A 12335-nucleotide genomic window follows, 5' to 3' on the forward strand; every position below is an offset into this window, starting at 1 on the left:
ACTTATACTCATGTCTTGATTTTGATTTTGGTTTTTGAGACAGGGTATTGCTCTGTCACCCAGGCTGGAGTGCAGTGGCGTGATCATAGCTCACTGCATCCTTGTACTCCTAGGCTCAAGTGATCCTCCCACTAGGTGGGACTACAGGGGTATGCCACCATGTCCTGTTAATTTTTTTATATTTAGTAGAGACAGGGTCTTGCTATGTTGCCCAGGCTGATCTTAAACTCCCAAGCTCAAGTGATCCTCCTGCCTTGATCTCCCAAAGTGCTGGGATTACAGACATGAGCCACTGTGCCCAGCCCGTGTTTTGTTATGTATTTTATTAAAGATTACGTTTCCAAAGATTAAATAATTCATGCACACAGACAGATTCTCTCCTCATGCATGCTGTTTATAAAACAGGAATTGTTTCCGGGGCCAGTCAAGGTGGAGTAGCCCCTTTCCTCCCACATCTTCCCTCTTACAATTAAAAATCCTGAGACAAAAACCAAAACAAAACAAAAAATTAACAAATATAAACAAAGACTACAAAATGGAAAGAAAGTGAACTTCAGGACTTAAGAAATGACACAGTGGAGAATTCCAAGGCTATTCTATATCTTTGACCGGGTGCTGAAGAAACGTACAATTCTGCGCTGACAGGCACAGGCAAAAAGAGCACAAAGGAAAGCCTGCTCCTTCCAGTCAGAGGTCTGAGACAACGGTGGTCTAACAGAACAGGAAACACTTTTGATGTTTTCTCATGCACAGGCCAAACCAAAATGATACACTTCTGTGGTTCCATGGCGTCTGGGCAGGGAGCTAATTTCCCCCTGCCATAGATACAGAGGATCTGCATGCTCTTGTATGTTTCCTTCCATGAGCCATGAAGAATCCTGAGAACGTTCCATTCTTGGGATATGCCAGGAGATAGTCACAGCAGCCACTACCAAAATTCTGTCTAGAACCAAATTATTATTTAATTTATGGAACAAATGTCTTGATCTGCAAGGGCAAGAATATAATAAGTTGTTTTAGGGCACTGACAGGAACTCATAGCAGCTATGGGAAGGAAAGAAGAAGAAAAGCGGCACGGAAGAACAGAGGCAGGAATACACAGTAGGCCCAAAACTCAAGCAGGAGAGATAAGATAAAGTAGCACTTGTGATAACCATGGCTTCAAACCTGAAGATACAATGCATTCGACAGCTGAATTCACATTCTTCTGAAATGCACATGGAACAATCATCAAAACAGACTACATTCTAGACTGTAAGACAAACTTTCACAAATATATATGAATAAATTATATTGAGGATGATCTTGAGTCACAGAGAAATTATACCAGAAATCGATTGTAAGTTAAATATTCCTAATTAACCCATGGGTGAAAGAAGAATTCCCGAATGAGGTATTTTGAAGTGAATGAAAACAAAACAACACAAGATACAGAAATTTGTGGATACAGCTAAGGCAGTACACAGAGATAAATTTAGGGCTTAAATTATTTTGGCCAGGTGTGGTGGCTCACGCTTGTAATCCCAGCACTTTGAGAGGCCAAGGCGGGTGGATCACAAGGTCAGGAGTTTGAGACCAGCCTGACCAACCTGGTGAAACCTCGTCTCTACTAAAAATACAAAAATTAGCCGGGCGTGGTGGTGCACAACTGTAATCCCAGCTACTTGGGAGGCTGAGGCAGGAGAATTGCTTGAACTCAGGAGGTGGAGCTTGCAGTGAGCCGAGATCGTGCCACGGCACTCTAGCCTGGGAGACAGAGTGAGACTCTGTCTCAAAAAAAAAAAAAAATTATATTTGAAAAGAAAGATCTCCAGTCAGATGCTTGTTTCCCCTTTAAGAAACTAGACAAAGAGAGGACAGTAAATTGAAAGAAAGTAGAATGATGGAAAACAAGTCAAACCAAAAGCTTAATTATTTTAACAGTTTTTTTAATGATAAAAACCATCAGAGAGAAAAAAAGAGAAGACACAAATTATCAATACAAAAAATGCAAGAGAGGACTAACTACTAACAGACATTCACGAGATCATAAAACAACATTAACAATAACTCTGTCTTAGTTTGGGCTACTATGACGAATTACAATAGAGTAAATGGCTTAAAGAATAAACATTTGTTTTTCTCAGTTCAGGAGACTGGAAGTCCGAAAGTAGGGTGCCAACATGACTGTGTTCTTGTGAAGACCTCTGCTGGGTTACAGACTACTCACTTCTTGTTATAGCCTTACATGGTGAAAAGTGAAGTAGCTAGCTCTGACATCGTTTTGTAAGAGCATTCTAATCTCTCTTTTTCTTTTTCTAACTATAAAAGCAAACTACCTTTATTTGGACAATCTAAGTGGAAAGAAGGGGTTCGTCAATGTGTACTGTAACCACAGAGAACATATTCTATGTCAAATGTTAAAACATAATGGCAGAATCATCTAAAAGACATTTATTTCTAAAGAAGCGGTTAGTGAAAAGGATATTTATGACAACATAACATATTAACTTAATTCAGTATAATGGAGGATATGTTAACTGAATGTGTAATTTACTCAAATTTTAACTATGTTTGCATATGTAAATAAGGCTTAAGAATGTAATTAAATCTTCCTCTAAATGTGTGTGTGTGTGTGTGTGTGTGTGTGTATGTGTATGTCTGCGTGTGTGTATGTGCAGTTCCAAATAACTTCTGAACAAAATGGTTTTAACTAGTGAATTCTACCAAACATCCAAGGAAGAAATAATACCAATCCTACACAATGTCTTCTAGAAAATAAAAGATGGAATATTTCCCAAATCATTTCATAAGGCCTGCCTCATCCTCACAGCAAGATTAGGCAAATACTATTCAAGAAAAGAAAACTTCAGACCAGTATCTCCCATAACATAAATGCAAAAATGTCCCAAAAAGTGCACAGAAATATATAAACACAGATAATATATCAGTGAAATTTACCTCAAAAACGCCAAACAGTTACTACACTGTAATACTATAAAAACTATAGTTTTTATGCTACATTTTAGGTCAATGTAATCTCCTATCAGTAGTCTGAAGAACTAAAATCACACATCAATGCCAAAAATTTTAACAAAATTCAAAATCCATTTATTAATTTAATAAAAGTAATCTATAAAAAGTCTATAACTAACATTATACTCAAGAGAGACTGACTGTTTTCCCTCTAAGATCAGGAAAAAGACAAGGATGCCCACTACCAGTACCTTTACACAAGATTGCACTGGAAGGACTGACCAGTGCAAAAAGGCAAGAATAAAAACACAAAGATACAGAGTAAATTTACACAGAAAATAATTTAAAAAATCTAAAAAGCTCCTTGAACTAGTAAGTGTTTTTAGCAAGGGGAGAATCTAAGGCCAATACAAATCTATGCCTACAAACACACAATGACGAATTGGAATTTTAAATCAGGGAAACAATATTTACCACAGCAACAAAACAAAATTAAAAACAAAAATTTAAAAAGCCTCGCTACCTGTGTTCTAAAAACTAAAAGACATTGATGAAAGAAATCAAAGAAATACTAACTAAATCCGTAGGGATATTTTGTGTATGGACTGGAAGACTGTGCACTGTTGTCAATTCTCTTTAATTTGCCCTACAGATTCAATGCCACCCCAGTTTAAATGCCAACATGTTTCCTTTGTAAAGATCATGAACCTCATTTAAAAATGTATACAGAAGATGAAACCTGGAGAAGTACTTGACTTCAAAACTTAATAAGCTAGAATAATCAAGTTAATGTGGTACTGGCATAAGGAAAGACATGTAGATGAATGAAAAGGAATAGAAACTACAAAAATAGACCCACAAATACACAGCCATCTGTTTTCTAAGAAAGGTGGAGATGCTGTTCAGTGGAGAAGTAACAAATCTTTCCAAAAAGTCATGCTGGAATAACTGGACTCCCTGTTCCAAAAACATTAAACTTGACACATAACTCATGCTTTATATAGAATTTAACACAAAATGGATTATCAACTCAGTGTAAAAACTGAAGCTGTAAAATTTTTAGAAGAAAATAGGATTCCTAAATCTGTTACTTTGAGTTTCAAAGTTTCTAGATAGAACAACAAAAGCAGGTTCTGTAAAAGAAAATAAGTTGGACTTTATCAAAATTAATATTCAGTTTTAGTGAGCCTCCTCTGAAGTTATACTAGCGGGAGTGAGATGCAGCATCGTGAGGATGCCTCGTGAGGATGCAAGTCCGGTCCCCGACTGATCTGATGCCCTGAGGTGGAAGAGGAGGCTTCTACTTTTTTTTTTTTCTTTTTGAGACAGAGTCTCGCTCTTGTCCCCCAGGCTGGAGTGCAATGGCACAATCTTGGCTCACTGCAACCTCTGCCTCCCAGGTTCAAGTGAGTCTCCTGCCTCAGCCTCCTGAGTAGTTGGGATTACAGTTGCCCGCCACCATGCCTGGTTAATTTCTGTACTTTTAGTAGAGACAGGGTTTCGCAATGTTGGTCAGGCTGGTCTCGAACTCCTGACCTTAGACGATCCGCCTGCCTCAGCCTCCCAAAGTGCTGGGATTACAGGCATGAGTCACTGCACCCGGCCGTGGCTTCTACATCAACCCTGGGCATGGGTGAAAGATCAAGGGCCCCCCAAGGACTCTGATGACACTATAACCACCTTGTATTTTGTCAGGGGCCAAGACCCCTAGTGCATCTGCATTCTTCTTTCCACCCTTCAGTAGTGAGATCTCGGCTCACCATAATCTCCACCTCCCAGGTTCAAGCAATTCTCATGCCTCAGCCTCCCAAATAGCTGGGACTACAGGCGCAAGCCACCATGAGTGGCCAATTTTTTTTTGTATTTTTGGTAGAGACAGGGTTTTGCCATGTTGGCTAGGCTGGTCTCAAACTCCTGGCCTCAAGTGATCTGCCTGCCTTGGCCTCCCAAAGTTCTGAGATTACAAGTGTGAGCCACTGTGCCTGGCTAGATATTGCATTTTTTACAAACTGAAGGTTTGTGGCAACCCTGAGTTGGGCAAGTCTGTTGGCGCCATTTTTCCAACAGCCAGTGCTCACTTTGTGTCTGACTCAGCAGTTTTTAGCAATCAAATATTTTAAATAGGGCATGCATGCTGTTTTTTAGACATGTTATTGCACATCTACAAGACCAAAGTACAGTGTAAACATAACTTTCATAAGCCCTAGGAAAACAAAAATTGTAACTTGCTTTATTGCGAAATCTGCTTCATTGTAGTGGTCTGGAACGGGAACTGCAGGATCTCTGAGGCATGCCTATATGATATATACATATATTCAGCTGCACTGGTAGAAAGGAATACATTTACTTCATCCTTCCCCTGGTAATGCATTCTGTATTTTATTAAATCCTTCCCTAAGAAGAGTCATTAACCTATTCTCTATGATCTTCTAGAATATTTCTACTTTTGCTCTGATAATTAGGTCTTAAGCCAACTGAATTTGATTTTTTTGTTTTGATCTATATGGATACCTCAAGATCCTTTCCCCATTGTTCTCCAATGTCATCTATCTAAGACCACTGTCTATCAAGTGCATGTTTTTTCTTGAACTTTCTACTCTGTTTCACTAATTTACTAAACCATCCCACCCCTCAACTCCATGCTACTTAGCTACATAGAGTTTTACATAAAGCCTCAATATCTGGTAGAGCAGCAAATCCTCCTGTATCACTGTTTTAATGAATGGGATTGTGTTTGGTATAGCATTACATCTTTACAAATGTATCCCCCCTTGAATTTATTATACAGGTGTTTCCTCTGTTTTATCTTTGATAGGGTAGCTAAAGTTTTAATTCATTTTATTTTTATTGTAAAGAAATATTCCATTTCTGTTTTCCATTTATTTCTACTTTTTTTTTTTTTTTTTTTTTGAGTCGGAGTCTCACTCCGTCATCCAGGTTGGAGTGCAGTGGCATGATCTTGGCTCACTGCACGCTATGCCTCCCGGGTTCATGCCATTCTCCTGCCTCAACCTCCCGGGTAGTTGGGACTGCAAGCGCCCATCACCATGCCCGGCTAATTTTTTGTATTTTTAGTAGAGATGGGGTTTCATCGTGTTAGCCAATTAGTTTCTAATTTTACCTTTAAATTCTGCTTTCATTACTGTATTTTTGATGCTGTTCTTGCTTAATTTATTAATGAGACTACGACCTTCCTTCTGTCCACTACTTTAGCTATATCTGATGGTTTCTAACTTGCAGCTACAATTATTTCATTACAGAAATCAAATCCAAAATTGTATTACACTTTTTTGAATATTGTTTAAAAGAGATACTTTAAAATTTTTTCAAGTGGATTTTTTTCATTTTATTATTAATTTCTAGATTTCGCAAACTAGGTTCAGAGAATGCTGTTTGTGTTTATTCTAATTTGTTGGATTTATTGAGGTTTTCTCTTTAGACTAATAGTATACTCTATTTTATCATTATTCCATTAAAACATTAAAGTTTTGTTTTTTGCATTAGCATACATATACACAAATGTATGGTTCACTTTAATACAAATGTAATTTATACCCTCTCTAGGCATATTTACTTGTTGTCCATTGTACCTACTGTTTAATCAGATAAGACATATTACGATGTCCTAATTCTAATGAGTTTTTAAGTTCTTAGAACTCCATTATTTTAAGTTTTGGAAATAGTGATATTATATTATTTGGTGCAGTCATTCAAATCCTTAAAGGTTTTCATTTCCCTGTGCTCTTGAACGAGAGCTCTTCCTACTTTAATGAATTTATTGCCTGAATTCAAATCTGAATGATACAGAACATGAAACCTACATTATTTTATCTTTATTGACTCAACAACTTTACCAATGTTTTATAATGATCTTTCTATGTTACTTATTTAGGGATATCCTTTTTAGACAATCAATATGATCCAATAATTTACATTTAGTGACTCGGCAACATGCTTGATCTAAATGATGTCCATCTTTATGTGATGCTATTTGTTGGTATGACTTCAAACAGAAACCTTAATTGTGCTTCGCTTCTAATAATTAAGATGATTTTACTTTTTTGTTGTAAAAATGACATTGAAAACTATAGCTTTTTAAGATTCCTGGAATCATTTATTAGTACAAAAGCTAATAGGCATATAAAAAGATGCCTGATATCATTAGTGACCAGGGAAATTGTTATAGACTTACTTGTGCCCTTCCCAAATTCTTATCTTGAAGCCCTAACCCCCAGTGTAACTGTATTTGTAGACAAGGCCTTCAAGGAGGCAGAAAGGGTAAAAATGAGGTCATAGGGAAGGACCCTAATCCAGTAGTACTGATATCTTTATGAGAAGAGGAAGAAACACCGGAGTATTCTCTCTCTCCCACTGCATGTGCACAGAGGAAAGGCCACATGAAAATACAGCAAGAAAGTGGCTGTCTTCAAGCCAGGAAGAGACGTGTCACCAGGAACCAACTTATTAGCACCTTCATCTTGGACTTCCAGCCTCCAGAATCATGAGAATTTCTGTTGTTTAAGCTACCCAGCCTATGGTATTTTATTATGATAACCCTAGCTAACTAATACAGAAATGTACATCAAAACCACAGTGAGATATCACTTCGCATCCACTGGGGTGGCTCAAATCAAAAAGTCAAATAATAAGTATTGGTGAGGATGTGGAGAAATCAGAACCCCACATGCTGTTGTTAGGGACGGAAAAAGGTGCATTTAGAAAAACACTCTGGTGGTTCCTCAAACAGATAAAGACACGGATACCAAATGACCCAGCAGTTTCACTCCTAGGAATACACACGAGAGAAATCAAAACAATTGTCCATGCAGAAACTTGTAAATAAATGTTTATATTAGCATTATTTGTAGGTGGAATCCCAAATACCTCCTGACTGATGAATGGACAGACAGGTGGTATATCCATACAATGGAACATTATTTGGCCATAAAAAGAATGAAACACGCATTCTATAACAGCACTCGTAAACATTATGCTAGGCAAAATAAACCAATCGCAAAAGACCACATATTCTATATGATTCCATTTATATAAAATGTCCAAAATAGGCAGATCTATAGAGACAGAAGTAGACTGGTGGTTACCTAGGGCTGCAGAGGGCAGGGGGGACAGGAGAGTGGTAACTAAAGGGTACAGGTTTCTTTGAGGTGATGAAAATTAACTGTGGTGATGTTTACATATACAGTCATCCCCTGGGGAGTTGGTTCCAGGATTCTCTTGAATACCAAAATCCATAAATGCCCAAGTCCTTGATAAAAATGGCACAGCATTTGCATATAACCTATGCACATCCTCTTGTATACTTTAAATCGTCACCATATTAATTATGCTACCTAATATAATGTAAATAGTTGTTATAGTATATTGTTCAGGGAACCCTGACAGGAAAAAAATGTCCATACATGTTGAATGAAAGTGCAATATTTCTTCCCAGAATAGTTTTGATCTGTGGTTGCTTGAAGTCACTGACTGGTACACTTTAAAGGAGTGAATTGTAGGAATGTGAATTACATCTCAATAAAGCTGTTAAAAAAGAACTTTCAAAGGTGCTCTCCCTCTAAAGTCTAACTACCCCCAGGGGGCCCCTTCAGGTAAGGCCCACTCACCTTGGTACTTCTGGTTCAGGAATTCATCTTCTAAGGACCATGGCTCTTCTCCTTGCTCCAACTTGGAGATCACCTTGGGTTTAGTAATGCAATATCCTATAAACAAAATAATTGAGGGTATACATGGACCAGATTCACGGGCTTTTGGGTTACCACAAGGGGAAAAAGATATGGCAGCAAAGCATTAACAGGGTGTTCATTTGAAGTTTTTAATGGGAAAGTAATGACTGTTGCTTTTGTTTCTGTAAAGGTTTCAACCACTTCAGACCTTTTAATCCAAAGCCCTTTAATCTCTATAAAGGGTCCATGTGTCTTGATACTTTTTAAAAAGGGAACATATATTCTCAAGACAGCCCCATGGTAAGCTGTGCTCACCCACTGAGATGAGGTGGCTGTAGTTCTCCAGCATCACGTCTCTGTACAGGGTCCTCTCAACAGGGCCCAGGTGCTGCCACTCCTCCTGGCTGAATTCCACAGTCACGTCCTGGAATGACACTGATGCCTGTAACAACATTTATCACAACAAATGTAACAACGGTTTTTTCAAGGGTTCAGAATTAGGTGACATAGAAAATATCTTTGACAGCGACTACTTTGAGGCTCTAAAATGAATGGTTATAAAGGCTTATTTTAGACCCAATATTGTCTTAACATATGTTACTCAATTAAAACATTTTTTAACTTGCCATAATTTATCTATATATATTTATGAATTCTAGGTATTTTTAAGACAAAAAAATTCAGCGTAAAACAACTTCCTTCCAACCACCTCCTTCCTTCTTCCACATCTCCGCAGATTATCTGGGGTAGCCTTTAGGACATTCACACCCTCCCTGGCCATCATCACTGTAAATTCTGGGGGCTAAGGAACAGATACATGTGAAGTCTGGAAATACCCTGACCAAACTTATGTACAAATAAATGTATACAAATATACAAGGGCAGAGCACGTGACGAGCAGAGAACAGCTACAATAGTTGTAACCAAAGAGACCAGCGTAAGAGACCACTTCCCACACTGAGGTCACGGCGATGGATTTAAGAACAGGGATGTAACCACAGAAGAGAAGCGACACCCATTGAATAACTACTTTCTTGTACAGCTATTCAATCTAGCCGTATGAGCAGTTCCTTTTTAAAACATTTTGTTTTTAATTGACAGAAAGACAAATATTTCAAATTATATCTCACTTACATGTGGAATCTACAAAGTTTAAACTCATACACGTAGACAGTAGCGTGGTGGTTACCAGAGGCTGGGGGTGAGGGGTGAGGAATGAGGAGGCATGGGTCAAAGGGTACAGAGTTTCAGTTACATAAGAGGAATAGTTGTTCCTCTTATGGAAAATAATCATGTAATGTATATTTCAAAAGGAGCAGCTGCTTGGTGGTGCCCAAACTGGTATTTGGGAAAGAAGAAAAACGTGTTAGAAGGTTCAGTGAGAGTTCTGCTCATGGTGATGTGTAGCTAGAACTGTTCCTTCAACCAGGACACACATGATTTTAGAGCACAGAAGGCAAGATGGGGATGAAGACAAGCATTTAGGAGTCACTAGCAATTTAGGTGGTGAGTGAGGCTGGCAGAGACAGACAGACAGACAGCTCCTTGAGCACACAGGGATTGAAGAAAGAAAAGAACAAAAAACAACATCTGAGGAACCACAAAGTAGCAAGAGTGTAGGCCACAAAGCCAGAGATGTTTTCTGAAAAACAATAATAGAATCAGGAGGGGGCAGAGTCTTAGAAACTGAGAAAAAAGAAAGTTTCCACAACAAAAAGACTTCAGATTCAAATTAGCAAGTGATGACAGTGAAGATACTGAAGATCCAAGAAAATTCCTCCTTCCATAAAAGCAATGAGAAACTGGCAAAAACTGCAGAATCAACTTTTTCAGAACTCCAGAAGCTACCAAAGGCTTACAGCAATCTGCAGACCATTGGTATGAGAAAAACAGCCGCATCACAGTAAGAACAATGATCTTGTGTCATTTCAACCTGCCCTACTTCCATCCCTCTCACGCCCACTTAGCATTAGCTCTGAGGAACGTCTGAAACAACAGGAGAATCCAGCAGCCTGGTATCCACCGGATGAGGCCGACTGGGTCACAGGTTGGCCAAAGTCTCATTCCCAGAAAACCCGCATTACCTGACCTAATCTGTGGTTCCCGGGAATAACTGACTTGCAAGGCTGATTGTCTGAATTAAGTCAGAGTTCCCCAGTGTGAAAAGCCTTATCCTTGAAGGCATTTGCCAAAAACATTCAAAGGCAATTGTTTAACTTAGCAGCTAGCCTTAGTGGCTAACACCTGACATAAATAACAGCCTAATTGAAAAGTTTTTTAGAAAGGAAAAACTGGGGAATGGGATGTTCATAAAGCTTTTGAAAAGCTCCTACAGATTCTAGAGGCTCTAGGTCACCTACATGCATAGAGCTGAGCATACGCCCAGGGCTGTGATGATGCTCTGGAAAGATGTGAGAAGGCCCTAAACTGTCACGCTGGGTGACCCTGAGGTTTGGGGTGAACAGGAAGTGAAGGTTAACATGGAGTTACAAATTGCCTGGATGACTGTTGAAGGAATACCCCAGCACTCATGAGGCTCTCTGGCAAAGACTGAGAGCCTTACTTAAGGTTTCAGGCATTTAAGAAAATTTCTGCGGACTTCTGCGGCCACACATGACAATAAACATGGGCTCTACTGAATCAATTAAAAAGTCACTAGACAAATTTCAACAACAACCCCTGCACATTGAGAATATTTTCTAGAGTTGCCACCTTATTTTATTTAAAATGTATAGTTTTCAACAAAAAAATGCAAAACAAGAAAAGAAACAACCAAGTAAGACCCACATGCAGGAAAAAAGTATAATCAAGAGAAACTGCTCATGAGGAAGCAGGCACTGGATAAATAGATGATGACTTTAAATCAACTATTTGACATATGGTCAAAGACTTAGAGAAAATGATATGTAAGGACCAAAGTAAAGTATTAGAATAACATCTCACCAGATAAAGGATATAAATAGACAGAAACTATAAAAAGGGACCAAATAGAAACTTTAAAGTTGAAAAGTACAAAACTAAAACAAACATTTTACCAAAAAAAGAAAACCCTGTTCAACAGCAGGTCTGAACAGGTAGAAGAATCAACCAACTGGACAACATGCCCACTGAGATTATGCAGTGAGAAACAGAAAGAAAAATAACAAGAAATGAACTGTTGGACAGCACCAACATACGCCAAATAGACTAACAGAATAGAGACAGAAAGGGTCTAAAACAGTATCAGAAGTAACAATGGCCAAGAAACCCCCAAATCTGATGAAAATGATAAATCTACACACCCAAAACGCTTCACAAATTTTAAGTAGGATAAACTCAGAGAAAGAAATCCACACTGGCTGGGGGTGGTGTCTCAGCCTATAATCCCAACACTTTGGGAGGCTGAGGTGGGCAGATCACTTGAGCCCAAGAGTTCGAGACCAGCCTGGCCAACATGGCAAAACCCCATCTCTATGAAAAATGTAAAAATTAGCCAGGCATGGTGGTGAATGCCTGTAATCCCAGCTACTCGGGAGGCTGAGGCACAAGAATCGCTTGAACCAGAGGTTACAGTGAGCTGAGATCATGCCACTGCACTCCAGCCTGGGTGACAGAGCAAAAGACTGTCGCAAAAAAAAAAAAAAAAGAAAAGAAAAGAAAAGAAGAAAAGAAAAAAAAAAAAAAGAAATCCACACCTGGACATGAGAATCTGAATGT

The 12335-nt window shown here is 38.6% G+C and overlaps 1 protein-coding gene across 3 annotated transcripts in view; it reads right to left on the reverse strand.

The window, feature by feature from the left end:
* Positions 1-333: 333 nt before the first annotated feature.
* LOC111529813 (zinc finger protein 658-like) overlaps positions 334-12335 on the reverse strand; it is a 16358-nt gene continuing 4356 nt past the window's right edge. Inside the window, exons 4-6 of one of the 3 annotated variants that reach the window (XM_023196771.2) lie at positions 8955-9081; positions 8580-8675; positions 334-943 (exon numbers count right to left, since the gene is read on the reverse strand). In XM_023196771.2, coding sequence (XP_023052539.1) covers positions 744-943; positions 8580-8675; positions 8955-9081 — 423 coding nt within the window. In that variant the 3' untranslated portion in view covers positions 334-743. Of the gene's footprint in view, positions 944-7775; positions 8497-8579; positions 8676-8954; positions 9082-12335 lie in introns of those variants that run through there. The other 2 variants (XM_023196773.2, XM_031934121.1) reach the window with 2 other exon arrangements.

This window comes from Piliocolobus tephrosceles, chromosome 14, assembly GCF_002776525.5.
Source record: "Piliocolobus tephrosceles isolate RC106 chromosome 14, ASM277652v3, whole genome shotgun sequence".
Lineage (NCBI taxonomy): Eukaryota > Metazoa > Chordata > Mammalia > Primates > Cercopithecidae > Piliocolobus > Piliocolobus tephrosceles.